Source organism: Microsporum canis, genomic scaffold (assembly GCF_000151145.1).
Source record: "Microsporum canis CBS 113480 supercont1.10 genomic scaffold, whole genome shotgun sequence".
NCBI classification, from domain to species: domain Eukaryota; kingdom Fungi; phylum Ascomycota; class Eurotiomycetes; order Onygenales; family Arthrodermataceae; genus Microsporum; species Microsporum canis.
In genome coordinates, this window is record NW_003299160.1 from 140,785 (window position 1) to 161,691 (window position 20,907).

General features: G+C 43.3%; 6 protein-coding genes across 6 annotated transcripts; 1 reads left to right on the plus strand and 5 right to left on the minus strand.

Moving 5' to 3' along the window:
• Positions 1–76: 76 nt before the first annotated feature.
• On the minus strand, positions 77–1,630 carry MCYG_08760 (monocarboxylate permease-like protein; the record flags this gene model as incomplete). The annotated part of the gene is made up of 5 exons (XM_002842574.1): positions 77–509; positions 585–687; positions 743–1,037; positions 1,097–1,272; positions 1,360–1,630. The coding sequence occupies 5 exons, from the start codon at positions 1,628–1,630 to the stop codon at positions 77–79; spliced, it is 1,278 nt and encodes a 425-aa protein (XP_002842620.1).
• A 377-nt stretch (positions 1,631–2,007) lies between these two features.
• On the minus strand, positions 2,008–2,543 carry MCYG_08761 (uncharacterized protein; the record flags this gene model as incomplete). The annotated part of the gene is made up of 2 exons (XM_002842575.1): positions 2,008–2,263; positions 2,302–2,543. 2 exons carry the CDS (start codon positions 2,541–2,543, stop codon positions 2,008–2,010), a joined length of 498 nt encoding a protein of 165 aa, XP_002842621.1.
• A 162-nt stretch (positions 2,544–2,705) lies between these two features.
• Positions 2,706–3,890, minus strand: MCYG_08762 (IBR domain-containing protein; the record flags this gene model as incomplete). Its single annotated transcript, XM_002842576.1, has 4 exons — positions 2,706–2,885; positions 3,078–3,401; positions 3,465–3,687; positions 3,859–3,890. 4 exons carry the CDS (start codon positions 3,888–3,890, stop codon positions 2,706–2,708), a joined length of 759 nt encoding a protein of 252 aa, XP_002842622.1.
• A 271-nt stretch (positions 3,891–4,161) lies between these two features.
• On the minus strand, positions 4,162–4,803 carry MCYG_08763 (conserved hypothetical protein; the record flags this gene model as incomplete). Its single annotated transcript, XM_002842577.1, has 1 exon — positions 4,162–4,803. The coding sequence occupies one exon, from the start codon at positions 4,801–4,803 to the stop codon at positions 4,162–4,164; it is 642 nt and encodes a 213-aa protein (XP_002842623.1).
• An 808-nt stretch (positions 4,804–5,611) lies between these two features.
• Positions 5,612–9,251, minus strand: MCYG_08764 (FG-GAP repeat domain-containing protein; the record flags this gene model as incomplete). Its single annotated transcript, XM_002842578.1, has 10 exons — positions 5,612–5,774; positions 5,916–6,074; positions 6,160–6,888; positions 6,955–7,654; positions 7,684–8,003; positions 8,070–8,127; positions 8,176–8,382; positions 8,435–8,699; positions 8,792–8,856; positions 8,918–9,251. 10 exons carry the CDS (start codon positions 9,249–9,251, stop codon positions 5,612–5,614), a joined length of 3,000 nt encoding a protein of 999 aa, XP_002842624.1.
• A 1,174-nt stretch (positions 9,252–10,425) lies between these two features.
• Positions 10,426–11,921, plus strand: MCYG_08765 (conserved hypothetical protein; the record flags this gene model as incomplete). Its single annotated transcript, XM_002842579.1, has 6 exons — positions 10,426–10,458; positions 10,523–10,685; positions 10,715–10,789; positions 10,811–10,904; positions 10,990–11,586; positions 11,696–11,921. The coding sequence occupies 6 exons, from the start codon at positions 10,426–10,428 to the stop codon at positions 11,919–11,921; spliced, it is 1,188 nt and encodes a 395-aa protein (XP_002842625.1).
• Between the last annotated feature and the right edge of the window lie 8,986 nt (positions 11,922–20,907).

Here is a 20,907-nt window from a genome sequence, read left to right on the forward strand (position 1 = left end):
ATGCAACAAATTATGGAGTGGATGCATGTATTTATGGTATAGGCAGAGCCAGATATTCCTGCGTCCCTTACAAGGACTATCCGTTGGCCGTTATCTTCCACCCCACGACCCGAGCTCGGAGGATGATGATGAAAACTACTGATATAAAGTAGTTCGCACCACTGAATACGCATGCGAAGTTATAGTCACCGTTTTCAGATATTTGGGCGATAGCACCTCCGATTGGTGGACTGGTCAGCGCACCGATGCCTGCGATAGCGAATATTGTACCCATCCGATAGCCAACTTCTTGGATAGGGGAGATACCCATAATGAGCACTGGCCCAAGACCAATACATGCACCAGAGCCTATCCCAAACAAGGCAGCAAAGGTTATTATAGCTCCCTCACTGCGCCCGGGAAGCCAAAGAGCTAGAACGATAATAAGACTGAAAACCACCATGATGATCATCACATTAAAACGTCCAAATTTATCCGCAAGAACGTTAGGTACCGTTCGACCGATGAAACTAAAATGCGACACCCCCTTAGCACTACACTTGAACTCAACACGCATCGCCAACCGAGGGGATAAAGGTCCTTACCTAGTCCCGTTAAGAATTGGGATGAGATTAAAGGCCACTGAAGGCGACAAGCCATAGTGTATACCGGCGGAGACAATATAATCGAATGGTACGAACATTCCCCCTTGGCCAGGTGATTAGCAGATATATTGAAGGTCAGAGTTGGCCAAGGCACTTACAGTATAGGAAAAAGCTGGAAGCACACATGAGGATGTAATCCGTTTCCTTTAATGGGCCGACATACTGCGAGATTCTGAACGGTTTTGGGTGGTGGACAAGCTTAGACGAGATGGTAAGGTTGGTAATGACTAGAAGGCCGAGAATCATGAAGGCGCATGCCCGCATCGTCCACGGAAAGCCAATCTTTGGAATAAGATGTGAGGCCATAAGTGGGAAGATAACACCGCCGAGAGATGAGCCTGCAATGGCCAAACCCCCAGCAATTGCTCGCTTCTTGCGAAAGTAGGTCATGGGCTGGATGGATTGCAGTTAGCAGGCATATACTTCACGATGGGGGGCTTTATCGTACTCACAGCTGTCATACATGGCGTAAAGATAAGTGATGCCCCGATCCCTGAGCAGACCGACTGACTTAATGCGAATTGGTAGTATTCCTTGGACAGACTTGTCATCATGAGGCCAAAGACGTGCATGAAGGTTCCAATGGCGACCGGGAGCCTAGGCCCGTAGTTATCAAACATCCTCCCCGCTAGGGGAGACATGAATAGTATGAAGAAGACTATATACTGGTTAATATGGAAGCGACTTTTGCATACTTCAGGGAGTTCATACTTACATTCCATTGATGTGATCCAGGAGACTGTTGATGGGCTGTATTTCTTCAATTGGTTGGTCTCGTACTCGGCCTGGAATAATGCAATGCAGTTTACCCAGCCAAAGGATACAAACATAGCTGTCGACGCTCCTAGGAGGCTTAACCATGCTTTGTTACCCCCTTCAGGAGCTTCTGGTACCGAGCCTGGTTCAGCCACATTGCCCAGGGAAGGTTCACCAGTTCGGTCTTGGTCAGGGTTCTTTTCAAGACTAGAATCGGATAACACCGCCATTTAGAGATAGTAGCATGAGACGTAGAATGAGAACTGGGTTTGAGAATTGATATACTGAGGAAATCCGAGGATCTGGATGAATATTTGTACAGCGTACTCTGTAAGTCACATCCTCATTTTCCCCTAAAAGCCTCCACGGAGGTCCGCGGACCCCCCTTGCACTTCACCCTCCTGGGTTTTTTACATCGGGACAAGGACAAAAGAATGATCTGAAAAATCTCTTTTATTCTTTCGAATCTGCTTGCCTTGCCCTTCTGCTAATTATCCATCGTGTATGAGGCGCTGGAATGCTATGGGAAAGCTCTGCGGATGATGCTTGGGTTAGTCGTCCATCGCACCATTCAACAGATACAAGCTGCAGGCCATCGCTGGGTATACTATGACACAGAGAACGCCAAAAACATTGCGATAATCGGTGGCTCATATGCAAGAATATATCTGGCGTGACGGCTGAGCGAACGCTCCCTACCGGTTGCAGAGCTATCATCATAACCGAAAGGTACAGCCATATCAACCATCTGTTCTCCTTTCCACGATTTGGGATTGTGCCACGCAAGGAGCACAAAGCATCCATACTTTATGATAGCATTTCCGGCTTTGGCCCGGCGGGAATTCTTCGCCATCATGTGCGCGCTTCAGTCACCAGCATCACGCCGATTCAGGTACGGTACCTGGTGAAACGATCAACTACGAATATTTTGCCATAGCTACTGGCACATAGCAGCCGCCTCCTTCGAAAGCATCGCCAATAGACAAGGCTGACGCCTGTGTAGAGCTGCAATGTTCTCAAACCTGAATTCAGCAAGCTAACAAAATTGCAATCATCGGAGGCGGCCTCGTTGGAGCCCAAAATGCAACTGATATAGCGAGCTTTACCCCCGGGAAAGACGTGACTTTGGCTCATTCGCGGCATCGACGGCCGCCGAACTACGGTCTAAAGCCGCATGAGGTTGCATTCCAATCAATACAGAAGCTCAACATAAATGTGATCCGAGGGGAAAGGCCGCAGATAAATATGAAGGACACTGCAGGAAAAGTGTCATGCCACGGAGCTGCATCCTGTTATAACGACGCCCTAAAGGACGTCTGGTGGTTGATGCTGGCCCTCAGTACCGCCAGCCTTGTTGGTACTCTGGGAGGGAGAAGCGTGACGAACAAGGTGGCGACAAGTGGTGCCCCAGGCCCCGCGGTCGGTACCATCCACGCAGTCATCGATCGAGGAATTGAAGCAGCCGAAAGACGCTATATGTAATGGCTGTATATGCCGGCAGCGATGATACAGCATATGCCATTCGACCAAAAGATCATACACAGTGATGACGCTCGTATTAGTTATATCAATCTGCGCTGCATATATTCGATATATCATAGTGCATGAAGTAATTATTCTGGATAGTTTTCCTACTCTATCGGTTAATATCCCATCCGCTCTGCATACTTCTCATACTGGTACTAAGGTGACAAGGACAGAGAGATTTTTATGCTCCGTCATGGGACCCATGTCCCCCTCGATGGTGGTGACTCTCGCCTGGAGCTCCTTCACCAATATCTCGTTGGGAATCTTGGACTTCTTGCCGATTTGCAGCTTCTCTCGAATAGACTGTAGGATCGCACCAGACTCGTCTGAAAACACCCCCAGTCCGTCGTGGCTCTTATTGAAGATGGGCTGAGAGTGTACGACCCTTAGACCGTGTCGACTAGCTGTGGCCCGAGCCTGCTCCAGACATAGAGACCATAGGTGATCTGGAGCAACTTTGGTGTGTGAGATTGGCTTCTTGCACGTAGTTAGCCTGCCGTCCACTAGGTGACTCCGGTACCGTCGCAGCGTACGTACATCGCGGGGCACTCGGTCTCGTCTATTAGAAGGGCGACACTGGAGGATGTATTTCCAGTGGCGATCCCCACACATCTCACAGGCAAATCCACGCCTACCCGGACCTTCATCAATACGCTGAAAGCGGCCTGGATGGTCGCACTCGTGGTTTTCTAAGAGCTCCTCTCTCATCCGTCCAACGCGCCTCTGTCGCTCTCTGTGGGGGATAGGTTGAACGGCTTCCCTGTCTACAACCTCCTCTGCTTGGTTTAGTAAGTTCCGCTCACTCTATATCTTGTATGTATATGTCTTCCACTTCAAGCTGTATAGATAGTAGAATCCAGATCCACATATGCAACTAGGTATATCAATTAGTTACTTAATATTAGTGGTAGGTTTCTATGCTACTACTTACCTTATATGGTAGTAACCGGTATTTAGTTCCATAAGGGTCCTGTAGTTGTAATAGCGCTACTAGCCTTCACTCGTCGCCAGGTCTAGAGCTGCTTGTAATAGAGGGTCTGCGGCGCAATCTTTATCGGTATGAAAAGCGTTTTTGTATATAGAGCATGTTTCTGAACTGTAGCGAGCGTACTCTACCTTACCAGCTATACCCGGTCAGGATAGATAAATTTTCTGTATTCCCTATTGCTACAGTATGTCCGGTCGGTTATAGAAAACTCGATCTCTGTGTTGTGAAATATCTCTTTCTCTTCCGTTAATATCTCTCTAGCAGGGGATTTCCTGGCGGCAACATCTGGGAGGAAATATTGTCTGGTCCTTGGTAGCTCGTATAAACAGGGCCTTCAGGCATTCGACGTAGTAGATATTCTTGTATTGTAATCGAACAAGCTGATATGGCCGGAATTGCTCGAGACAGGTATAGTATTGTCCTGCTATCCGTGTATGCCGCTCTAAACGCCTCCTCCTGGCGCGAGGTATATGAGGTCGATGGACCAGCGCTACATCCATCACTATCACCATCCGGCTCACTTTCTTCTTCAGGGGGCCCTGCAATCAATCGTGGGCATTCTTTTTGGGTATCTGGCACATCAGCATTGCCATCCGTCGTCAAGGCCAGGCGCCTGTCCTGCCGGGCCTGAGCTTCATCCTGCAAGATTCCAGCAATCACCTGGCCATCTGAATCCACAGCATGTGCAATGCTATGAGCAAGCCTCAGGTCACTCAAAAGGTCGATGCTGCCCTTAATCTCAGCCTGGAATGCTTCACAGGCCAATTCAGAGTCTGGAAGGTTGTCTGCTCGATATTTGCCCTTGCGCCGCCTGTCATAGGATTCGATCTCTTCCAGCTGCAGCATCAGAGCTACAGCCTCATCGTCCAACATAGAGAGCGCGTCCATAGTTCTCGGAGTGATCAAGGTGAACTATGAACGCGAACTGGGGGTTTCTCTAAGTAAATAGACAGAGTCTTCCTTTTAGTAGAGAATATTGTGTGACTAGCTATTTTCTACGGGACTTTCCGCTTTGTTTGGTTGCTGGCATGTTCTATCTTGTTCCATCTTGTCTCAAAGACTCGCACTTGAGCTCTACTACTTGAGCTCTTCCGTTCTCTCTATGGATGTTGAGTAGAGACATGCAAAAACCCGATACTAGTTAGATGTTATACCCTGATAGATGCAGACAAGGATGAGTAGCTCCAGGCTATTCCGGACTGTCTGGTCCTCTGCCAAACGAACATCTGGACCAAACATCTCACCATGCAGCATCATGACAGGAGAGATCCCCGGTAAAAATGAGATGCAATGTCGAATAGTTCCAGCTCCTCGCCTAATATACGTTGAATGAGACTTAGTGCGGCCTCATGGATGTAAAGGATGACATGGCTATAAAGCTGGGACGGGTGCCCTCTTCCTCTCTTCTTCATCTTTCTCTGCTACAACTACATTAACTATATACACCCGGAGAACACGATGAAGCTCGACCTTGCAGTTCTGATTGCCGTTGCGGTAGCTTTGCTCCCTCTAGCCACTGCTCTCCCGCGTCCAGACAACGGCGATGTAACTACTCTACAGTCATGCTGGGCCGTATGCTGGGATGCACGCACTACCTGTCCCAAGATCAAGCCTGTGGGCGCCTCTCTCCCTTTGCCATTATCTATGGTTACTGACACTTTACCGTATCACAAGCAAGATGGGGTAGGTTGATAATCTATACTATGCTATTGTCTTCTAATGATGTATCGGATTGCTTCACTTGCTGCAGTGATCCTGTCAATTGAACCATTTGCATATATACAACGATGTAGTACAATACTATCAACATCGTATTCTCCCTATAAATATCCACGGAAGTGATCCCGTCCTTTTGTCGACTATAATAAATACCACCAAGAGTCAAATGTATATCTGGAACCATCCCTAAGTCTTGTATGCAGTTAAGAGGCAGTAGTAGCAGCATAATAGTGAGATCTAGACATTAACCAAAGTCCAAAAATCAGCAGCCATTAACCCACGCTTTCACTGCTGACGTTTTAAGGTCGGGCCACAGGTAATCTGCTCGTCCGTCGCCAGTCACATCGCCAAATACGATTTCATTGGAATATGTAGTAGATCCAGAAGCAATTAAGCCACGTTCCCACCACGTAACTTTGGCAGCGTTCGGCCCATTGTCCCTATTGTAAGAGTCAGTCAGGCTTATAGTCCACATCGGCTACTGCTTCATTGTCTAGTCCTCGCGGGACACCGGGGTAAACTTACGGGCCTCCTAGATTTTGCCAGAGTTTCACAGATCCGCGCTCACCAGTCCACAGGTAGTCAGCGCGCCCATCGCCATTGATGTCTGTAAAGATGATATCCTCACGTCTGCCAGGCCCAACTCCGGTGGCTATCAAACCCTGTGGAATCCAGACCACCGTCCCATCCTTGTTGTTGCCGTAGGTAAATCCGGCGTTAAGATAAGCAGTGACGGCTCCTACCGGGTCAACATACAGATATTCTGCTCTGCCGTCGCCATTGATATCAGCAAATCGGACTCCAACCCCGGGTTTCCCTATTCCCGTTGCGATGGTGCCCTGCTGCACCCAGGTGATTTTGGAGATGTCGGATGGGTCATCCAAGACGTTGAGCCACATCTTCACAGAGCCGTCCGGTTCCACTGAAAGATAGTCGGCACGGCCATCCCCGTTGATGTCCGCAAAGTGAATCTGCCAGTTTAATGTCCCAACGCCGGCGGCAATCTTACCCTTCGGCCACCAAGTGACGGTACCGGTGGTACCATTCACGTATTTCCACCCAAGATTTTGGAATGCGGTGACCGCCCCGCGGGAGTCCACGTAGAGATACTCATCTCTCCCATCTCCATTTAGGTCGGCAAAACGGACTGCATGGGTTCTAAAAAAGTTTGGACAGTCTGGTGGTGATCCTTGGTCGAAGTTATAAGTCGTATTAGTAACTCGGTCAAAGCAAACGCAATTCGATGAGTGGACTCTACCATTGCATTGCGTTAGCAGTAAGCTGAGGCCATTTGTTAAGGGGGGAAGGGGGGGATCTTACGATGATACGCCACAGGCTACGATGTTAGGAGTATCACCACCTAACCCTGCGCCATTTGCAATCTGTCCTTGCTCTATCCAGGTGGGCAGGCGTGGACATTCTTCGCGAGGTTTGGTATTAGAAGCTGTTTTGATCCAGCCCAAACCTTCTGCGATCTTGATATGTCGGAACCATGCGTCGGCCATAACGCTATAGCCTTCATCGTTTGGATGTAGCCCATCTCCAAGATGCGAGTCTGTGAGCATGGAGTTCATATCAACAAGAAGGACATGCTTCCCGCTTCTAAAACGAGATTTGACAATCGAGGCAACCTCGTCGTTATATAGATTGATGCGACCATTGGTATCCGCATTAGTCGCTGGGATAATCAGAGCCACCAGGACAACAGCATCTGGGCAGGCTCTGAGAATCTGGTCAATCAGGCTCCCTAGACGGGCCGGCGCCGTATTGGGCGAAGTAGGATTGTTCATATCGTTTGTTCCTGCATGAAGAAGAACAATATTGGGCTTCTGGCTGTAAGCTCCGGTGTGCGATGCAATGCCGTCGATAACGGCGCCACTATGCCCTTCATTATCATTGTCAGCCATGTTCCCGGACTTCACAGAACCAATCATATCGACAAAGTTCCCGGAGAGCTTTCCCAATAGCTCCCCTCGATATCCATTCCCGTGGCTGCTTCCGTAGCCAAAAGTGATTGAGTCTGCAAGGTCATATTAGCGTCCAGCCTACATTTCTTGGGGGAGCTGCTTGGGGCTATTGTACCACCAAGCGGGAGAATCTTCAGGTTTTTGCCCTTTAATTCCGAAGATGGCCAGAGAGCTTCGATTTTTAGCGCTTTCTCTTTCCTGTATGCCGCTGGATAAGTCGAGTCCGATATTAGACGCCTCTTGGTCAAGTCCACGTCGCCTGGTCCGCAATATGTACCATTCACACCGGGCGAATAATCGAACACGGCACCGTTGCTGGTCCTAGTGAAAGTAGTAAGTTGAGGAGGCGGAAGGTCAGGGGGGATCTCCGCTCTCTCGGCAACGACTGGGTAGTGTGGATAACTTTGAGGGAAGCAGAAGCATCAAGGGTCAGCCATGCGGAAATTCAGAGATCAAAATCTAGCTTACATGTTACCGAGGGCTTTTTGGACATGTTTCGCCGTGGCAAACAGGGCAAAATTATCCGCTATTGTTTGTTAGAAAGATTGCGGAGTGAAAGGTTGATGGAGCCTACCATTTCGTTGAACCCATTTCCCCGTTTCTAGATCCATTCGAGCCAAGATCTTCGTGAGGCGTGGTCCATATGCAATGCCAGTTTCATACTTTTCTCCCTCAGAGCCCAAGACTTCATAGACAATGGATATATCACGAATGTGGGGTACCTTGTCCGGAGAGCCTACGGCAAGGTCCAAATGGCACATCTCGTGGAGAAAAATGGTGGCTGCGGCTTGAGTTAGACCTGTGTAGGCACCATTCGGGATAGCGGGTAGCACCTTTATTCTTGTGGTACGAGTTCAGGTCATACTTAAAGGGTTCCCGCAAAAGTACCCCTTTTGCTACTGCATTCTGGAGATAGGGGTATTCAGCATTGTTGAAGAAAATTGGGCAAAAGTTGATTCGGGGATAGCCGGATTCAGAATCTCGATTTGCTGAATATGCAACGGTTTCGGCCGTCGCTAGATCTAGTATCCGCCGATTGTTTGGTTGGCAAGGATCCTCGGGATGAGTACATAGCTTAGAGGGGTCATCACACCGGACCTAAATGTATGTAACACCATCAGCGCGTGTCCTACCAGAGAGGGAACAGGAAGCAGCGGGGAAATTAAGAATAAGATAAGAATTGCACTTACATGGATCCAATGGGCAAATGGATTGGCAAAACTCGGCCAATTTGTCGATAGCCTGTCTAATACATCTACGAACCAAAGACAATTGTGAGTTATCGCACTGAGACATTGAAACCTAGGATACTATACGGAGTATTCCCTTCTGTTCGTTTCTGTTCAGTGCAGGTGGCCCAAAGAACTCAAGGGCCGCCGCCGAATTGAAGTCGACTTCTCGTCCGACTCCCGGAGTATCGAGAATTTTGTACATATCCCAATAAGCATCGTTGATTTTCTTCTGCTGGCCGGAATCACAGCCAGAGTATTTGAACAACCTGATCCCGAGCCAATTGCCTTCAGTCCCAAGTTCTCCATGACCAGGAAAAGCAGGAGGGTCGTCGGGGCCTGAAGGGTCTTTTGGAAGTGTTTGACACACAATCAACCCTGAGAGGGCCAACACCACATTGAGGCTCCACGGAACGTGCATGGTGGAAGGGAGAAAAGAAACAGGGTGAAGTAATTTATCTGTCCATATCAAAGAAGGAGACAGACAATGGGGACATATTGTCTTTTGTATTCACGCCCAAGGGCGTGCGTGACAAGGCAACAATACCTCTCCGAGGAGAACTAGAGAGATAACGGAACTTGCGGTTAGAAATGCAAGGGGGTGCAGTCGGTAAAGGCCTCGCCTTCGCAATGCAGCCATAGAGGAAAGATATCACTTTGTTATGGGACTGCGCCTTGTGAGCTCTTGTACCTGGCGCTCAGGGGTTTGGCCTAAAGGGCATCAAGTTCCAGGGGATGAGCCCGTTATCGTAGATGCATCATCCTGGGATAGGGTTCCTGAATGTTGGAATCCATCATGGGGTTGGAGTGGCGGAGGATCCCAACGTTCACCTTACAGGCGTGAAATCAATGGTCACGATCAGGCTGCAATTGACGAGAATCGGAGCGCATGGTTCCAGGAGGTCCACTTCTGCGCGGCTCAACGCATAACCACATTCCAAATTTAAACAAGGGGCTGAACTCGCAAAGCTGGGTGAACAAACCCGGAGTAACAGCTAGCAGTCTAGGCACAGCGTTAGCTGGTCATTCAGTAGCAGGGGTCGTGCATTCTTTTACCTTTCACTTTTTCCAAAGCTCAACTTCCACCATCTTTGACGTCGTGATGTTATGTTGTATATCTAGTAACTTAGGGTTCGGCCCGGATACCTCAAGGCTGTACCCGTAACTATTCGAACTGAGCAAACATCCAATATCCAGCTGAAAAGAGCCAACTACCGCGAGACAGCCATTCAGCATGTCCCTACGATGTTATGGCCTATCAAGGATCACAAGGTAGGGTCGGCCTAGGCATCTCAAGCATATGCCCCTATGCGTCTTCCGGAGTAATCCGAGCTGATGGCTGTCCAGGCCTCTGGCTATTTTTCCAACTTGTTAGTTTTCTCGCTCGGGTATTTTCGGATTCTCTCCCTCTTTTTGAACCTCATTTCCTCTGTTATTTTGTCCTCTCTCTGCATAAGTGGTGCGCGACTCTGTAGTGCCACTGTGTATGATCTTTGGGTTGAATGGTATCATCGCTGCCATCACACAGCCTAGGCCATGGTCTTGACTGAGAAAGGCTCGGGCGAGAAGCAAGTCGACAGCTCGAGTGATTCACAATGATACAAAAGGAAAAGCCAGCCCAAGGCGGTGCTGGGATATCGTTTGTGCTCGAATGTGAGAGAAGCCTGACAACGGCCGGGGGTTAGTAGTTAGTTAGCCTCCACTTGGCGGAACACAGCAGAGAAGCAGAAGGATGCCTCAGAGACTATGACCTGTTCTGGCGAGGCGAAGCTGGCCAGAGATGCCGAGTTATCGCCATGGGGCCGGGGTGGCTGGCTAGTTATAACTCTACGGACGGCCAATATATTGGCCGGACGTAACTTAACTACCAGGTAGTTAGTTAAGAACTAGGTACGCTGAGTCAGATAAGGCTGGGAGGACTCGCAGTGATTTATAGATCCAACATTTCTCCAGAAACCAGTAACTGCTAAGGTCCCTTAGATACTGTTAAGCAAGCCAAAGGAACGGAACTTGTAATGCGTTTCCAAGTCCTAGCATTTTGGACCTTGATAATATTGGTGCCTGTTTGGACGCTGTGAGTAGAAGCACTCCAACTCATATTCACAGCCGGCTCAAATGCTCATGCTTCATTCTAGTCTCTGTATCATTGGGTTTAATAGGCCAATTACGATGAACTGGTTTACTTCACGCTCAGTATCAAATCACACAGAACAAACCGAGGATTTCATCAGTCCCCCTCGACTCGATCCTCAACCAAGACATCGGCTCGAGTTCGTCCGAACTGGTGCCTTGGTCAAAGCCTGGCCTTCAAGGGATCCCACGTATCCAAAGAGATGCGGAGGGGGAAAATGGATGAAGCTCGCAACCATTCCAGAGCTCGACTTTCTCGGGCTCGATCGTTTCCAGCAGATTGAAGCGTCAACTGATAAGGCCGAGGAGGATGTCTTTGCGGAGAAGATGCGTTTAATCGGCGCAAGCTGGCAGGCAGATTATCCAGATCATCACACCGTGGACTTCGAGGAGACGGAAAAAGTGGCCTTGTATGGATGGCCTTCCGCCGGCGGGTTATGGGTTTATCCATATGATGGCTATGACCCTGTTAAGATCCGTACCTTCAACAAGCTCTCTGGGATGTTGAAGTTGGCCGTCACTATGGATGAGCAGTCTCGGCTTTTGAAAGACCATGGCGCGCAGTTTTATGAAGATCCAAAAGAATATCCTCCGTTTGCTAACCTGAAGGCTCTCAGGGGAAGGGAGTAAGGTACAACTAAGGAAGCTGAGAGATACCCCCAAGGTTGTGCAAGCCCGGATAACCAGAATGACATGATAAGAAATAGGAGGTTGCTCTGAGACAACGATGCGGAGCCACTCTATATCTCAAACTGCATCAGGGATTCAAAGGTCCTCAGCAAATCGATCTCCCACACTCTCCGGTCTATCTTACTCGTCACTAGTCATGTTTGACCAAGAATCCCCATCACTCTTTAAAATAGACTGGCGGGCCGTCCCGCTGCCAAACTGTATTACCCCTACATATAATCATTTATTAAGTTGTCCCTTATACAATGCTGTTATAGCTCGCACAAGATAGGGTGCATGCTGTGTAATATTGGTGGTAGTATGATAGAGGCTTATTTTGAAACATATTGTTAACGGCCGAAGAGAGTTCTATTCAACTAACTAAGGGTATCCGTAAGTCGAAGACAAAACACATGGGGAAGAAGAAGAAAGGGGAAAAGGAAGGAAGTCGGTAATAGGGGATAGAGCTATAGCTCCAGGCGTTAAGGTTATATAACTATGTTGAGGGTCACGTACGCGAGAGTAAAAGGGGGAGTCTAGTAATAATATCTCCAGATAGGCCTTACTACCTCGTTAATTACGGAGCGTGCGGTAACCCGAGAAGGGAATAAAGGTCTAACCCCTTATATTACGCCCCCCTTCTAGTTCTCGCTTTAAAAGCGTCGAGGGCGGCGGTCTCCTATAGCGCCGAGGCTAGTTCCTAGGTTAGCTTATTCTAGCCCGTCTACTTTACTAGTAGCTACTATTATCCCTTTCTAATCCGTTTCTTTACTATCTAGTCGACCTCGAATTCTTCGGGCTCTCCGTCCTCGCTAATTATTCTAGGTAGTCGCTAGGCCTATACTCGCTACGAAGGTAGTAGGTCTAAGGCTATAGGACGGAGTAGATTTATATAGAATATATTATATATCATTTTAGGGGTATTTAGGTAGTAAGTATAGCTTCTAATCCTCTTTAAGACTCTAAACTTTCCGTATTTTGCGTCAAGCTTCTTAGAGAGTTAGTCCGTCTTAATATTCCATAAATCTAGCTATATATAATCCCCTACTTCGTACTACGTGCCTAAGTCCCTAAACCTATTTATAAAATTCTATTACTCCTATTAGGTAGCTATTATTAAAGCCTATACTTATTTGCTAGTTAACTTTAGTTTATATAAGATAGTATCCGCTTATTAGATAGGGCTCCTTAAGTTAGAAGCTCCTACCGTTAGGTCTTCCGGAAAATCCACTACGTCTAGATAGTACCTATACTCTAGGAAGAAGGGGGATACGCCCGTAGCCGCTATATCTCAATTATTAATTACGAGCTCTACTAAGGGGAGCTAGTCGTATTAGTCGTCCTATAGGTAGTTTATATACTTCCGTAGATAGACCTCTACTATCTAGTTTATCCTCTTAGTAGAACCGTCCGTCTCTAAGTACTACGCGGTCGATAGGCGCCTCCTTATCTCTAGGACTTAATAAATCCGAGTCTAAAGCGCTTTAGTAAACTATATTCCGCAATCTATAACTATAGCCTATAATAGTTCGTACCGCCTATATATCGTTCTAATAAAGATCTTAATAATAGTATCGGCGTCTATCTTCTCGCAAGGTTCTAATATAACCCCTTTATTTAGCCTATTCGTTATTACTAATAGAGTAGTATAGTACTAGCTCTTCGGGAGGTTAGTAATAAAGTCTATAGAGAGTTTACTCTATAATCTATCCGGTACGGGTAGAGGCTTAAGTAATCCTTATCTTCGGTCCTTCTAGGAGTTTAAGGCTCTATAGGTCGCGTAGTTCTATAGGAACTATCTAATATCTCTCGCGTAGCCTAGCTAGTAGAATTATCTACCTACTAGGGCGGTTATAATCTCTCTTCCTAGGTAGCTACTAAGTATAGAGTCGTAGGTATCTTGTACTATTCTTGTTCGTAGTAGTTCGCTATTAGGTACCTACCTCCTCCCTCTCTAGAGTAGTTCGCCGTTTAGTACTAGAGAGTACTCTATTATTAATACCTTTACCCTAAAGTAGATAGAGAACCTCGCTCTCTTCTCCCGTACCGCTTATTCTAGTACTAGTATAACGGGGTTATTTCTCCGTATATTCTTCTAAATACTCCGTAGTTCGTCGGTCTTAAGGCTAGTCTAGTAATAGCCTCTAGTTCTAGAGGGTATAATACTATTACTAGGGTATCTTAATAGCCTACTATTAGGTACTATAGGTAGTATATATACTTCGGGCTTCGCGGAGAGCTTAATACTAATACTAGGGAGGTCCTCTTTACTACTATTACTTATATTAATCTATTTATCCTTTAGTAGTTTTATCTCTCTATAGGCTAACCGTTCGTCTAATATATCTTTAGGTATATTCTACTCCCTCCGCGAGAGTGCGTCTACTATCGAGTTTAGGATCTCTAGCTAATAGATTATCTTAAAGTTAAACTAATTTAGAAATTCTACCTATCTTATCTATTACTCTATTAGCCGTCGGACTGTTATAAAGTACTCTAAGTTCTTATAGTCTATTAGAATTCTAAAAGAGCTAACTACTAGGAGTTCTACTTTCTATTCTTCTAAGTATCGGATAACTATAAGTAGTTCCTTATTATAGATTTTATAGTTATACTCGGCCGGGGAGTTCCTTTTTAAGTAGAAGGCGTAGGGGCGAAGAAGGCCCTTATTATCGTACTATATTAAGGTGCCTCCTACTATATATCCGGAAGAGTTAGTTTCTAGTATAGTCTCCTATTCTAGGTTAAATTATAAAAGGGTAGACTCGGCTATAAATTTCTTCTTAAGTTTATTAAAGGCCGTATTAGCCTCTAACGTCTACTTAAACTCGGTATCCTTCTTAGTAAGTTCCGTTAAGGGAGCCGCTATCCTTAAGAAGTCCTTTATAAATCTCCGATAAAAGTTTACGAACCCTAGAAACCCTTATACCCCTTTTATCGATTATAGTACTTACTAGTTTAGAATAGCGTTAACCTTCGCGGGGTCTATTTTAATTCCTTCTTTAGTATCGATAATAAACCCGAGATACTTAGTAGAAGTAACTTCGAATTCGCTCTTATTAATATTAATAGATAGTCCTACCTCTCTTAGTTTCTAGAGTACTCTCTTTACCTACGCTCTATATTCCTTGAGGGGCCCTTCTATAAAAATTAAGATATTGTTAATATAGGCTAATACGAATTCGTCTAGGAAGTCCTATAGTACCTAGTTAATATATCGTTAGAATATACTCGATATATTAGTTAGATCAAATAGGGTTATAAGCTATTCGTATAGGCCGTACCGTATTCTAAACGCTATTATCTATTCCGATCCTTCCGCTATTCGAAGCTAGTAAAAGGTAGTAATTATATTGAGCTTAGTAAACTATTTCGCCTACGAAATCCGCTATAGTATCTTATTTATTAGAGGAAGGGGGTATCTATCCTTCCGGGTGATCTTATTTAGGCCCCTATAGTTAACGTAGAACCTTAGTCCTCCTCCTAGCTTCTTAGTAAATAGTATAGGGGCGGCTATAGGTGAGTTACTCACGCGGATAAACCCTTTCTCTAGTAGTTTTATAAGAGTTTTCCGAAGTACTAATAGCTCGCCTCTAGATATATTATAGAGGGGGCCCTAGAGGATCTTTAGCTTATTTCCCCGTTCGTTCTATTCGACTAGCTCGATCTCGTAATCGATACCTAGTCTATATAGAGATAGCGTTTCTGCTACCTTTTGGTCGAATATATCTAGGTACTTATAATACTACGGTAGTAGCTTCGTTCTAGAATCCGTCCGTGGCTTTACCTTTAGAGCCTTCTCGATGTCCGCTATGCTCGCTACGAATATTTCGACAGGAGCTATCTGGTGAAGACTTCTATAGATAGGCTCTGTTGTCACCTGTGCGTAGACTGGGGCCGAGTCCGGGTTTTTTACCCGGACCGGCCCGGTCCGACCCGGCCGGGTCGAGTCGGTATTAGCCTTTTTTTAGACTCGGTCCAACCCGGCGAGCCGGGTTAAGGCTTAGAACCCGGCCCGTCGAGTCGGGTTAAGGCTTAAAATATTCTAACTCTCTAAATAGGGAAGCTAAGTAAATAAGAATAGAATCTTTAGAAAGCTCTATTAATTCTCTATTAAATAAGGTTATTAGTAGTTTAATACTATTTAAATTAAGCTCTCTAGCTAAATTTTAAAGAAAGTATACTATTTTTAGAACTATATCTTAATATAAAGCTAGAGCCTCTAATACTAATAATTTCAAAATATAAATAGCCTTATTTTATAGAAAATTAATAGAGCTTTTAAATAATAATATTTTTATTCGCCTAGCCTTCCTATTTAGGAAGATATTACTATTAGTAATAGAAAGTTAAAAACCCGGGTTTTCTACCCGACTCGACGCGGTTCGGCCCGGTCCGACCCGTGCTAAGAATTTATTAGTACCGACCCGACCGGGTCGATATTTTAAAGGCTAAAACCCGGTCCGACCCGGTACCGACCCCACTCTACCTGTGCGTATAGTGTACTCTGTGTAGTGGGCTCGATAGGGGCTGTCTGGTGATGGCATCGCCAGACCGGCCTTGTTGGTGCTTGTGCACCTTGTCCTATAGACTCGCTGGGAGCCGTCTGGTGATAGTATCGCTAGACCGGCCTTATTAGTGCTTGTGCACCTTGTCCTATAGACTCGCTAGAAGCTATCTGGTAAGGTCTTCGCTAGATAGATTCTAACATTATTCGTAGACGGTACCCTGCCTCCTACTTATCGAGGTCTCCCTTTTACGCCTTCTCCCTCCTTGCTCTCCTATATAAGTAGCTAAAGGCTACGGCTAAAATTTCCTTTATATCTATTTTCCTCTATATATCCCCTACCTCTACTCTAACCCCTGTCCGATTAAAAACTAATATCCTCGTCTATTTTTCTAATAAGGCGTCCTAATCCGCTATTCAACCCCTTCCTAATATAATATTATACTCTGCTACCTACGGTAGGATATATATAAATATACGCTTCTATTAGTTACTTACGATATCTAGAGTCATATACCCTACTTCTATTATCGTCTTGCCCGTCGGTCTATTTATACCGGAGAGTATATATAGTATAATTAGAATACGCTTAATACGCTACTTCCTAGTAAAGGCTAATATTATTACTCTATAGGCTCTATAGCTAGTATCTATTATAGTTCTAGCTATAGCGGTTTAATTCACTATAGTATCTATAATAATATATAGACTTTCTATCTTTCCTTTCTAGAACCTTTACTATTCTTATAGTATATCTTCTTGGGGCTCCTATATACGCTTTAATATAAGAGCTAGTCTTTTCTCTAGCCCGAGTAGTTAGCGTTCTCCTCCTCTTCTAGATCTAGCGGTAGTCCCGGCGCCGCCGGAGTTATATCTATAACCTATATTATTAGGTATGGCGGTAGGTAAGGGCAAGCTATGACGAAGTAGCCTACGCCTCCGTAGCGTAGATACCTATAGCCCTACCTACGCTTTTCCCTCTCTTTAGGCGACGCCTACTTAGTACGGCGAGCTGGCTTCTGGGCGGTACTATTAATATCTATAGGGTCCCCTTAAGGGACCGCTAGGGCGAGAGCGCGGGGCTGCTAGTTCTAAGAGCTCTATGCTCTATAACCTTAGAGCCCAATACGCTAGGCCTAGGCCACTCGCTATACCTCTCTAGACCTATTATCCGTTCGCCTAAGGAGGGAGTAGTAGTCCTCGTAGGACTTAGGGGTATCTACTCTAATTATATACTCTAGGAGCTTAGGGTCTAGGGCTATCTATAGTACTTCTATCTTTACTATATCGTCCCAAGTATAGCCTCCTACTTCTATAATAACTTAATTAAATTCTATAAGAAACTTAGCTAGTACTCGCTTCCCTTAGCGTATAGTATATACCCGCCGCCTAGCCTTCTTCTACCGAGCTAGGTCGACGAAAAGGTAGTCCAGATAAGTATAGAAATATACTAGTATAAACTAGCTTAGGTCGTACTAGTTGCACTCTACCTAGGGAAGGACTCTTCTCGCTACTACTCCTTCTAATCGGGAGAAAATATACTATACTTGCTAGCTAGGGCCCCCAATTAACTCCCTATCTACTATAAGTTTAGCGTTAACTTCTATCCTCTATAATAGATAGTCTAATAGTCTTTCCCTACTAAACTTCTCTACATTTAGTAAGGCGGGTTTTAGCCGATTAGGGTATAGTAGTATCTATATCGAGGGGGCCGGTGAGGCTTAGGGGGTAAGATATACTACTAGGGGTATCCCCTACTCCTATACCCTCTCTCTTAGCGTGGCTAGCTACGCTATTAAGATTCTGATCTACTCTATCTGCCTCTCTATAAGGGTACTCTACTGCTCTAGAAAAGCTCCTAACTAACTCGGTAGCTAGTTACTATTCTACTATCTATTTCTATTATTCTCCTAGCCCTAACGTTAGCCTTCCGCTATATCTATTACGTTCCAATCTTCTATTCTAATATTCCTATATTAATATTTCTAATATCTTCTGTATACTCGATATACCTAATGTGTCCAATATAACTAATATGTCTAATATAACCAATGTGTCTAATATAACCAATATATCTAATATGACCAATATATCTAATATAACTAATATAACCAATAAGACTAATATAAGGATGTATTTTATAATGTTAACGGCCGAAGAGAGTTCTATTTAACTAACTAAGGGTATCCGTAAGTCGAAGACAAAATATATAGGGAAGAAGAAGAAAGGGAAAAAGGAAGGAAGTCGATAATAGGGGATAGAGCTATAGCTCTAGGCGTTAAGGTTATGTGACCGTGTTGAGGGTCACGTGCGCGAGAGTAAAAGGGGGAGTCTGGTAATAGTATCTCTAGATAGGCCTTGTTGCCTCGTTAATTACGGAGCGCGCGGTGACCCGAGAAGGGAATAGGGGTCCAACCCCTTACACTATATTTAAGAGATAGAAATAAGAGTTATAAGGAGTAAGACACCGAGTTATAGTAATTAACGACTACTAGAATCTAATATATTTTATAATAATAAAAGAACTAACTTAATAATAGTTAAGATAGTATACTAAGACCTTAGCTTACTATAATTTTAGGATATAATACTATAGAGGAATAGAGAACGCTTTTATAGATATATTAAGTAGAAGATTAGACTTAATAATAAAAAGAAGGGAATATAGAGTAATCTTATATTAAGATCTAAATACTAGTAATATAGTCTTAGATATATAAGTATTAAGAGCTACTAAGATAGTTATATCTAATAAGGATACTCTAGAAGAAGAAATATAGAAGTACTCGAAGCGGGACTCCTTAATTAGAAAGATCTTAAGTAAAGATACTAGATACTAGAAAGAGAACGGAATACTTCTATTCTATAGATAAATATATATACTTAAGGAGGTATAGGAACGAATATTAAAGAAAAATTATAATAAACTAAGTATAGGATACTTCGGAATTAAGAAAACTATAAAAAGGATTACTAGAAGTTATTATTAGCTAGATATATAGAGAGATATTAAACGATATATTTAGAAGTATAATATTTACTAATATAATAAATTAGTATAATATGCGCTATACGGACTTATATAACCTATACTATATAAGGAAACTCCTTAGAAATCGATAGTAATAGATTTTATTATAAAATTACTAAAATTAAAAGAGCTACGATCGAGTATATAATACAATATAATAATAATAATTATAAATTAATTAATAAAGTATATCTACTTTATTCTATTTATTAAAAAAATATCGGTATCGGATATAGTATATATTCTACTATAATTTACGGAGCGAAGCGAAGTATATTGTATTCCAAAAAGTGGATATATAGAAGGGGTCAAATGTGCGTATTTGTGGGTCTGCTGTAAATTACGTGATTGGTTGAATTCTGAGCATTTGATTGGATACTTGCAACCTTGCATGAGTAGTGGCTTGGTAGCTTAGTCATCTTACCCCATCAAAATATTTGAATAGTAATGCTGAGTCATCAACATATTGGATAGATGCTGAGTCATCGACATGTTGGATGGGTGCTGAGTCATCATCTTAGTCATCAAGTCACGTGATCTTTTTTGAATATCGATATTGAATACATTCGCTCCATTACTTATAGATAGCTCTGCTAGCTATAGGAGAAAGCTTAGGCTTTTGATCTAGTAAGTATTTACTAATTACGAATTACTAGATAAAATTATATTAAATAGAGATATATAATTTATAAGTAAATTTTAGATAATACTTACTAAAAGAATAGGGATTAAATAGAAAGCGTCTACGGTATATCACTCTTAAACAAATAGATAGAGTAAAAGGATAAATTAAACTATAGAATAATACCTAAGATACTATATTAACTAAGAATAGAATAATTAGATTAAACTACTACTAATAGTATAGCTCGCCTATAATAGAGCTAAGATAGCCTTAATAGGTATAATACCTTTCTTTATAAATTATAGAAGAGAACTAGAAATAATAAAAATACCTAGAAAAGTAAAAACTTATATAAGAGATATAGAGCTAATAGCGGAAAAATTACAAAACCTATATAAAACGATAAAGAAAGATCTTAAATTCTTAAATTATAGAATAAGCGACTACTATAATAAAAAACGTATAGAAGTACTAACTTTTAGAAGAGGGGAGAAAGTATTCCTACTATAATAAAATATTAAAACTATAAGACTAAGTAACAAACTAGACCACCGGAGGATAGAACTATTTAAAATTTTAGAATAATTTAGATAAGTTAACTATAAACTCTAACTACTAGACTATATAAAAATATATCTAATATTTTATATTTTATTAATTAAAAAAGTACTCTAAAATACTAAACTATATAAACTAGAACTTAAATAAGAAAACTAAGAATAAGAATACGAAGTAAAAAGAATCCTAGATAAAAAAAGAATTAGTAGAAAATTTTACTATCTAGTAAAATAGAAAGGTTATAATAATTCGGAAAATACTTATAAGTCTATTAAGAACCTCTAGAATATAATATAGGTAATTAAGAAATATCGATAAGATCGGACGAAATAGTAAAAAACTAATCTAGAGATAGACTAGTTAAGGGAGAAGGACTAACTACCTTCTTAGTAGAAGATAATATCTTATTACTATAAAGCTAAAGCTATAGCTTAGTAGCCTAGAACTCGAGTAGACGACGGGACTTATTGGTAATAATATAATAAAGAGAGAAAAGCTTATTCTAGAGATGTAGAGCTTAGGAGGAGAGTAATAATAAAGTTAAGCGGCTATCGAAA